Source organism: Pelodiscus sinensis, chromosome 2, assembly GCF_049634645.1.
Source record: "Pelodiscus sinensis isolate JC-2024 chromosome 2, ASM4963464v1, whole genome shotgun sequence".
Classification (NCBI taxonomy): Eukaryota; Metazoa; Chordata; order Testudines; family Trionychidae; genus Pelodiscus; species Pelodiscus sinensis.
The window spans coordinates 217464396-217474577 of record NC_134712.1 but is presented as its reverse complement, the minus strand read 5'-3'; the positions used below and the strand labels follow the sequence as shown (position 1 = coordinate 217474577).

The 10182-nt window shown below is 39.2% G+C and overlaps 1 protein-coding gene across 3 annotated transcripts in view; it reads left to right on the top strand.

The window, feature by feature from the left end:
- The window catches only part of FAM171A1 (family with sequence similarity 171 member A1), a 141355-nt gene that overhangs the window by 84936 nt on the left and 46237 nt on the right, over positions 1-10182 (top strand). Inside the window, exons 1-2 of one of the 3 annotated variants that reach the window (XM_075922445.1) lie at positions 1865-1911; positions 3671-3763. The exons of 1 other annotated variant lie outside the window; for it this stretch is intronic. In XM_075922445.1, coding sequence (XP_075778560.1) covers positions 3721-3763 — 43 coding nt within the window. In that variant the 5' untranslated portion in view covers positions 1865-1911; positions 3671-3720. Of the gene's footprint in view, positions 1-1864; positions 1912-3670; positions 3764-10182 lie in introns of those variants that run through there. One more of the 3 variants, XM_006119484.4, reaches the window with a different exon arrangement.

Below are 10182 nucleotides of genomic sequence, written 5' to 3'. Positions count from 1 at the left end.
ACTCAAACTTCTGAAAACCTGGAAATGCAGAGCTAAGGTGGCTCCGGCAACTTTAACTCTTCCGTCTTTCAGCATTGTTCCACTATGTCCCATTAACACACACAGCTTTGGTGGTGATCCTTTTTGTATAGACTCCTTTAGTTGTTGCAGCCACTGATGGCTCCGTTTCTTTAGCATTCTTATATTTCCTCAAGACACAACTGACCTATTATTAGTGCATGCATTGGCAATAGACTCTTACATGTTATTTATTTTTCTCCCTCCCCCCCCCCCCGCCTATTTTTTTTAATAAAGTGTGCCCTTACATGCCGTGCTTTTTTTTTTTTATGTTGACCTTGGAAGAGGACAATCAAATATGATGCTATTGTTTTGCAGAAACGAGGAGTCCACAGGCACCTTAAACTCTAGGATGAGAAAAATAGTGCTGATAGCATAGGGTTTGAGGAGTCTTTAAAGTGCCACAGGACTCCTTGGTTGTTTGGTTGGTTGGTTGGTTGGTTTTTTTTTTTTTTTTTTTTTTTTTTGTTGCAGATACAGACTAACACAGCTACCCTTCTGAGATTTGCTGTTATTTTTATAAGACATTGAAATCTGACAAGCAACAGCTTTATATGCATGTTGTATCAAAACTTTTTTCCAGGCAGAATGACATAAGAGCACATTTTGGAAAACAGAAATTTCTTTGGCCCTAGTCCTTCTTCCATTGAAGTTAAGAGGCAATTTGCCATTGACTTCAGCGAGAGCAGGATCCATTCCTTTTCTCATCTTTACCTTGAACTTATTCCTTCTTTTGATTAAATATCCATGCAAAACATTGCAACTAGATATATGCATTGCAGATTCACTATGGGCAAATTGAAAACTTTCTGTACTTTGTCCCTTTTAGAGAAAACATTTTTCGGTAGTATAAACCCAAAATATTTAGTTTTTGTGGAGAATTTTTTAATTACAAACAATATTTAATGTTAGAATTTTTTTACATATAAATAAGATAGCTCAAATATTCATGTTGGTGTTTACAATCCAAATATAGCAGTGCTCTCCTAGTTCATGAGAACCAGAAAGCAAAGTGGACTCAAAACTTTAATGAAATTGATCAGTCCAAGCTGAATGACATGCCACAGTGAACCATATATTGGGCTTTGATCTTGCATAAAATTCTGCACATGCAGAGAGCCCAGTACTCACATTGAGCTTAGTATCAGGCCACAGTTTATGTAACTTCTACTAAGTATGTTTTAACGAACTTAATTTAGTAACAACTGGTCTGTGAGGCATGATCTGCTGTGTGCTTTGCTGCAAAGACCAGGTATACCATTTCAGACAGCAGTCAGGAGTGTTAATCTCTTATGGGGGGAAAGAAAGGGGTTTGCTAATAAAACATAACACTGAAAAGCCATGCAGCAACTGATTCTGCTAAAATAGCTTAAGGCACAAGTGTTGGGTGGGAGGGAGTATTTTCATAAGGACACAAAGTAACTTGGTCTAAATACCAGGATTTCACCTCCTCTTAGCTGGCAGCTGCAGGAGAGAAAAGATTGGGAATGCGGGCAGGGGAAGTTGGGGAGAGAATAACACTTTTTTTTAAATTATTTTATGAACACAGCAACATTCCCTTTCTAATCAAATCAGTTGATAAATGTAGACATTGTTTCAACTATTTGTGAGTGCATATTGAAAGACACACTTGCCTGTCCAATGTGCTACCCTGTGTATATCAATCATGGTTTTTAAATGACTTTGGGAATTAACTTGCGTGTGAAAGGTGCTGTGTAATCAAATACCATGTATATGTGTAATAGATCCCATCATCTGATGAGCCAGCTCTTTATACTTCAAAAATTCTATCTTGTTCGAATAGAACTGTCCCAAGAGCACAGTAGGAGGGACACAGATTATCCAAAATAAAGGGTAGGTATTGCCATTGATATGTGTCTTCTTTTTGGTTCCCCAAATGTTACCAAACTACTTGATTTTTATCCTGGTCTGCCAATGTAAAGAAAATACTAAATTTACATCTTGGGAGAAAGATCAGGGAACCTCATTTGTCATGCTGAGAAAAAGCCCAAGGGAAGTTCAGAGGTTATCTACATACTGTGGCTCAGCATGTGATGGAAAAGACATTGGCACATATTCTTGTATTCAGCTCTCTGGGGTGCTTGAATTACATTGGCTTTCACTCCTACAAATTAAATCACTGGAGTAAGAGCAAACAGTTTTTCTAATTGTGTGGCTTTTATATTATCTGCTCTATAGCTATAGTTCTTTTAATGTGCCTGATGTGTAAATCCTCTTTGACATGTAGAATATTAAAAAGGAAGTTCAGCAGTAGTTTGAGTTATATTCAGTTTTATTGTGTAATTTCATCAGTGCTCACAGAATCTAATCAGGAGTTAGGTTTTATTAATATATAACTCCTGATTTAAAATTAACATTTGATCTTTTAAAAAGTATTTTGGCAGCTTGAAACAGAAATTCAGTATATGAACTCTTGGTTACAACAGGGTCTTTATTGGTGGTTGGGTAAAAGAAAACTTTAATTCAGAGGAAGATTTTTTAAAAGCTCTTAAAAGTCAATGGGTCTGGTGCCCCTAAGTCACTTAGGGTCTTTTGAAAAACTCTCTTCCTCAAACAGTGGGAGAGACCAAAATATTCTAGGCACTGTCCAAATAGAGATTGAGACAATCCCTATGTCAAAGAATTTACTGGCTATGAGGAATTTCTCCTCTTTTCCCCCTCCCCAAGGCACTTGAGTGGATGTAGATCCTCTCCATGCTGTTGCTACAGTCTCGGGGTGCGGAATTCTCAGGGACTGTTGCAGTACATATCCCTTGCTTGAATGCAGAGGAGATTTACCATGCAGGTGCATAGTGCTCACCCACATAAATCCCTCAAACTCATGTGTGCTAATGCAGATGAAGCCTTTGTTGCACACTGGGCAAACCCATTGCAGCAGATTTTCTATACCCTACCCATTTTCTATACCACATAGTAGAAAATGGTTCTGCTGCATATAGGACCTTCTGCACTGGCTGGGTGGTGAGCGGGCAGGACTAGTTCTGTAAAGACTCGGGAGTATTTTCAAATAACAAAATGTTAAGCTTTTGTGCTTATTATTGTTGATATTCACCACAATACTTTGCACTTTCATAGTGTAATTTATCTACGTAATACATCAAAATTATTAAGCTTTACTACCCCTCTCTGAGGTAAGTAAAATCATTTTAATGACCAATAGACTTAAGCACAGGTGGATTCTGTGTTTCACCTATGATTATGTATTAAGTCATTGGTGGAGCTGGAAATAAAAGCCAGGAGTCCTGACTCCGAATTTTCTGTTTAGTGCTCTATTTCCTCTCAAGTGTGTTCAACTTCACAAGAGGCAGAAAGTGAAATATGATGTTTGGACAAATAACAAATTACTGTGTCAACCTGGGTACTCAGGTTATAAAACATGTGAGCTATTTTGTATATACAAAATATTTGTTTTTCAGTTGTTTGTGCTTTTTAGTCATTGGCCTTACTTTCCTTCTAAGGATAACAGAGAAGAAAATATGCTTGTATTCAACAGAATTGTTATCAAAGATGAGAGAATCTTGGGCATCTTTTTAATAAAGTTTAAAAAAAAAGAATTAAAGTATATCCCACTCAAACCACTTTCCTTCTACAGTGTTTTCTTCTCTGAGCCTTGGGCTTCTTCCTGAACGATCAGCTACTCTAATGGTCTATGATGACGTAGTCCAGATAGTCTCGGGATTCCAAGGTATGTTTGTTTATAGATTTGTAGAAGTTGGAATTGGACTTGAAACCATATTTTAAAAACAATAGATTAAATCCTGTCTGCATTAAAGTCAGTTGGCCAGGATTTCAGCCTGTGTGCTTGATAGTTTCCCAGGGCTGCATAAAACCAGGCTTCTAATCTATATCACAACTTTTTTAAATTATTTTATGGCAAAGTTCACCCTGTCTGTATGTCAGTAATGAGGGGGTAAAACAGTTTGAACTTCAATATATGCAGGGGCTCTGGTCCATTTTCCTACACTTCTTCTATTCTTCTACCCCATAATATTTTTCAAGCCTATTTGGTATACAGGAAACCCTCACCATTCATCACGGCTGTGTTCCTGGCACCACCATGAATGGCAAAATTTGTAAATTCTGGGAGCCATGGCTCCTGGCCTACTGTGGTGAGCTCCCCACAGCTACCAAACTTGCTGTGGGGTACTCACCACAGCTCCAGCCTCCACGTACCTCACCAGCCCAGACAGGAGACTACTGCGAATACATGGAATCACAAATAGCAATTCTGTGAATTGCAAGGGTTTCCTGTATTACATAGAGCTAGAGCTAGAAGTTCCAAAATCCTTATTGCCATCTTGTTCTGTCATCTAACATAATGGAACCATCTTTAGTTATACAACTGCTGTCTGCTATTCAGTCTGATTTGTTTCCTGCTTACTTCTGTGATTTGCTGTGGTTGTATTTAAAGAATAAAGTACCTCATCACATGACCAAAAAATGCAAACCAAAGATGCCGCAATAACAGCCAGGTGGATTAAGTGTTACAACTTCTGAATATATGCCTGAATAGCAGAACTGAAGGTTAATTCACCCAGCTTTTAAGCCGTCCCTCAAAGTAGTATAAAGTAGACCCAGGTCTAATTTGATTAGAATGATGTGATTTACTGAGGTTAGTCTGTTAATGAAGCTGTTACATATGTTTTGATAACTTTTAATTTAAAGCCAGGCCCTCTGTCTACCTATTATCTTACCTGTGAATGCTGGTAAGAAACCATGCAATAGTTTTTCATTTAATTTTTTAACATCCTCTTTTTTAATTATATCAGAACATGAATGAAAAACAATGAGTATTACTTTTACTTACTGCCCTGTAATTCTATAAAATAACCGGGCCCTGAGGGAATATTAATACAATAAGGATTTCCTAACAACTTTAGAAGCAGAAATCTGCCAAACACACAATAGGCTTTTCATAAGCGAGAAGTCTAGATAGGATCTATGTGGAAGAATCACTAAACAGATTATACATCTGATGGGATACTGTTAAAGCAGGTTTCATAACAACCCAGCTATGCTATATGTGCTCTGCAGATAGAGAGCTGATGTTATGCATTTAATTAATAAAAGACACAGATTGGAGAAGATGTCAAACCTCAATCAGATAAACCATGAAACATGGCTTACAATATTAATCTCTCAATTCACTGTACAACAAAAATCCTTCCATGGAAAATTGAGGCTAATGGCTTCCTTACAGTTTTCCTGGCTTTGCTTCTTTTTAAATAAAGATAGCTTGGTGAGGAACAGAAATGCAAACAAGAAATACTTGTCACACCCATTTAGCTGCCAGGAATTAAATTAGTCCTCTATCTCCACTTTCCTTGAATCCGGATGTCTAAAGAAAAGAAGAGAGGCAGGAGCAAGAAGTATCCAAAATGCTATTAAGTATGGAAATTAGCTGATACCTGGAGTCCTATGCTCTCTCCTTATCTTAGGAATACTTTCATAGTCTTATTTTTCAGTAAAAATCAAGTGTGGCCACCTGTATTTCTGCTATGTTGAAACATGAATGTGGAACAACCAAGATCTGGGACAGCTCTCCCTAATCCCTACCCAAAACTTGTATTGCTTGATTCTTCTCTCACTTACACTAAGAGATTGTTACTTCAGAGCAATTAAACAGCATTTTCCCAGAGTAAATTGGGAGCTGAATTGGGTTGATGTGATCTATTAAGACTTTACACCAGAGATGGGCAGCCGAGACTAGTGATTGGACCGCATGAATGGCCCTCCTTCGTCTCAGTGGGATGCATGATTGAATTTCAGTAGTGGGCAACCTTTGTCCCATAGCCCACTGGGATTCCACCTGTGGCCCATGCACTCCCTCTCTGTCCCCTACCCCACACCTCTTGAGAATAGGGTCATTGGAACCCTACACTTCCTACTCTCTGTCCCTCCAAGCACTTTCGAAGCACTATGAATCCATTGATTTGTGCTCTGTCCCCACTCTACCCCTCCCTCACAGAGTTTGAACAGCCACGAACCGCTCATTCCCAATGCGGACAGACATGAATAGATGGATTCATGACCCTCCAAAGTGCTGGGAAGGACGGGGAGAGTAGCAGCAAGTGCGGGCTCCGGTACCTCAGGGCGCAAGAGGTGCATGGGGGAGAAGAGCAGAAAGGGAGTAGAACGCAGGCCACAGGTAGAACCCCAGTGGGTCGTGTACAGTCTGCAGATTGCCCACCACAGCGCTATACAAACTGGGAACTCTAGAGCACAGATCAAAGGGAGAGAAGAGTCTGTCCAGCATAAAATTTAGTAGGTGCCTTTGTATAATTAATAAGATGAGCAACTAAATATGTCTTTGAGAAGTTTGTTTTCAAGTTTGCATCCAACCTCATTCTCATGCTGAAGGTACAATCCACAGCTGTACTCTGGAAGTAACTGTGCAGATGGTAGTTTGCCAAGTACAAGTTATTTAAGGTTATGTAGAGCAGTGAAGCCATCTACAAATGTGCTAAAACATCAGTTTGTCAACAAGCAGAGTGGAGTATTCAGTTTAGGGGAGCTATTGATATCTGCTCTCGCCATTTGCACGTAAAAGTAATGTCAGATGCTCTTTGCAATTTCTTTCCTATACTGTTGCACTGTGCCAACTGTGCTTCAAATAGTTATTTTGCACACATTACAATGCAAACAGCAGAGTGATTACGCACTGCCTACCCTTAGCTGGATTATGGTTTGACCTGACATTCACTCAGTGGGCTGCCCTAAGTCCATTTCTGAGCAGGGGATAATAGCATGCGAGGATACTGTGCACAAAGGAGCAGTGCAGAGAGGTGAGACTCAGCCAACAAAATAAGGAATTTTGCCACCTGAAGGTGTTGTAAGCTCTGATAGCTGACTAAGATGATGGCTATGCAAGTTGCCAACCCAGTCATTGTGTCAGTGTGTTACATCAGTACTGGTACTTGATCTACAGAGCCTCTGCAGAGACTAGGAGAAACTTGAGACCATTGCTGATTCTCTGAGCCATTGGTTGAGATGCTTTTTGTACATAGATCCAAAAGTGCAGTTCAGTTTTGAGGCACAAGTTTTTCACTTTATTAAATTTCCCAAGTGTAGAGAAGGCCTTGGCAGTATTTGCACTTATAATATGTGTTGATTCTTGCCATTAAACAGTTGCAAGTGTCTTACAGAATCAAGCCTGCATTTGAGAGGTAATAGTTAAATTTTCCATATTATGGATTGAGGAAGAGGGAGAAATGAAGTACAAAGAGCTTAGGTGACTTTATTCAAGGTCGTCGGGATCAAGAACTCAGATTTCTCAGTTTTGTGGCTTAGCTACAAGACAGTACAGTTGGTACAAACTTAATCCATGGTATTTGAGGAAATTGAGATTCACTTTAAGGCTGTGTCTAGACTGGCATGATTTACCGCAAATGCTTTTAACGGAAGCTTTTCCGTTAAAAGCATTTGCGGAAAAGAGCGTCTAGATTGGCATGGACGCTTTTGTGCAAAAGCACTTTTTGCGGAAAAGCATCCGTGCCAATCTAGACGTGGTTTTGCGCAAGAAAGCCCTGACCGCCATTTTCGCCATCGGGGCTTTTTTGCGCAAAACAGGTTTTAGCTGTCTACAGTGGCCCTCTTGCACAAATACATTTGCATAAGAGGGCTTTTCCCCCGAACGGGAGCAGCATAGTATTTGCGCAAGAACATTGACAATCTTACATGAGATCGTCAGTGTTCTTGCACAAATTCAAGCAGCCAGTGTAGACAGCTGGCAAGTTTTTCCGCAAAAGCAATTGCTTTTGCAGAAAAACTTGCCAGGCTTGATGCAGCCAGTATGTGTTGTCCCTTTGTAAAAATATTTTCAGTAGCAAGTTGGCAGCACTACTCTCACAGGCTGTGCAATGTCAAGTTTCTGTAAAAGATAATGTATTGCCCTCAATAAATTATTGTGCTAATAAGCGCAACAAGAATTATTTTTCTATTTCTTAACTACATGAATCTTCAGAAATGCAATACTGATACTTGGTAACTTGAATAATTAATCTTAATTATATCTATGTACGGCAGCCTAAAAGCTGCAATTTTTCATTGAACTGTTAAAGAGATAATCCTAATTCTGCTTTCTTTTTTGTTGTTGTGGAATTGTTGTGGATGCTTATCCATATGGAACATATGCACACACAAAGCAGCACAGGCAGCGATTGTTCAGTGTTTGAACAGATCTGTCCCTGAGGTACAGCACTGAGAGATAAGGTTTTTTTTTTTTTTTTTTTCCTTGAGTTCATTGAAGTTAATGCCTTTAGTCTGTAATATTGCAGTTTCCATTTAGGCCTGGAAACTGGCTAAGAGAGATTTTTCCTGTTTCAGAAATGTGGTGTTTAATTGCTGAATTAACCATTTAAGGATAGTATTAGGTTTTTTTTAAGAGACTGGTACGATTATTTCAAAAACATTCCAGTGATTAATAATTTTTTTTTACTCAGCATTACAGCATTCCTTGCAAAATTGACTTTCAAAATATTGTTTGTTCTTTTTAAAAAATAGTTTTAATACAATTGTGCTGGGTAAATAAAGCTTTGTGCAAGTGATCAGTGTTTACTTCTTAGGCAGATGAAATCAAATCTAAACTGTTTGGATCCATCTGTGCACAGATGCTGTGGTCTTGTTTGGTGGCAAAGCATGCATTGTGTGAAATTCTGTGTCTTGTTATAACAATAACTCATGTCTAGAAACTAATTAAAGAAAAGTGAGGGTCGGAACTAGTCCCCTGGTAAGTTGCTTAAGGAATTATTAAAAAAAACATGACCCTGATTTATCACTAGTACATTGGTTTTGCAGTGAAGTAACTCCACTGACTTCAATCAAATGACATGCATACAACTGGTGGAGCAGTGTGGTGGAACAAGACCCTCCATATACGGTTTGGGCACCTTGGAACCACAGTCATAATTTACAGTCAGAGCAGAGCATGATTTGGGCACTTGATCCTGTGTCACTTAGGGATCATCCTTTGAGTACTGAAAAGAGCTTTTGGGAATAGAGAAGCTTTGCCTTCAACAGCTATTTTAAAGCTCCCTTTGCATGTTGTCTCAAAGCTTGCAGATGGGGCCTTGCTGTGTGCTGCAAAACAGTGTGAATGGTGAGAGTTCTTTGAAAGATGCTATTGGTTTCTTAAACTGCAAAATTGGATGTTAAAAGGAGACTAAAATGTAAAAATACAATGTGTCTTAAATCCTGGTGCATTGGAAAACCTGCAGTTCATATGCAATGATTTTGAACAAAAGTGGATCAGTGACTAGCAGTGCACATGATGGAATAACACAATAAGGGTGAAATATTGCATATGCAATCTAAGAAAAAATCTGGTTTTTGTGTGGGCGATATCTTAAGGATCTGAAAAAACAGATCCCCTTTTCTTATCCCCTGGGTAAGTGAGTTGGGCAGATTTAGTAACTGTAGCTCTTCTTGTTTACCGTGGCCTGGAGTGCATACACCAAAAGGTCTAGGTACATTCTGCACCTTGTCTGTCCCCTCATTGCAGCCTTGTGCAGTGACTTTGCAGGTTGGACACCTAGACCCATATTCCCCTCCATCAGCAGTGTCCAAAAGGAGTCCTTATGGAAGGTGTAAGTGGTATGGAGGTGAAACATACAGCTGGAAGGGACCTCAAGGTCATTAAATGTAATTCCCTGTGCTGAGGCAGGACCAAGTAAATCTAGACATCCTCTAAGACAATCAGTTCTTAAAAACCTTCGATGATGGGGATTCCACAGCCTTTCTTGGAAAGGCTTACAGTTACAAAGTATTTCCTAGTATCTAACCTAAATCTCCCTTGCTGCAGATTAAGCCCATTACTACTTGTCCTAGTTTCAGTAGTCATGGAGAACAATTGATCACAATAGAACTGGGTTGTGCCTACGAAAGCTCGTGTTTTGTTAGTCTTTGAGTCTTTGTTAGCCATCTACGTTTTGTTAGTTTTTAAGGTGCCACTAGATTCTTTGTTGTTTAAGTTTTTCCTGTTACAGACTAACTCAGCTACCCCTCTGAATTCTCTTTATAACAGCCTTTAACATATTTGACTGTTATCCGCGCCCCCCCCCCACCTTTCCTAGCCGCCTTTTCATAAAATTAAACATACCTTAGTTT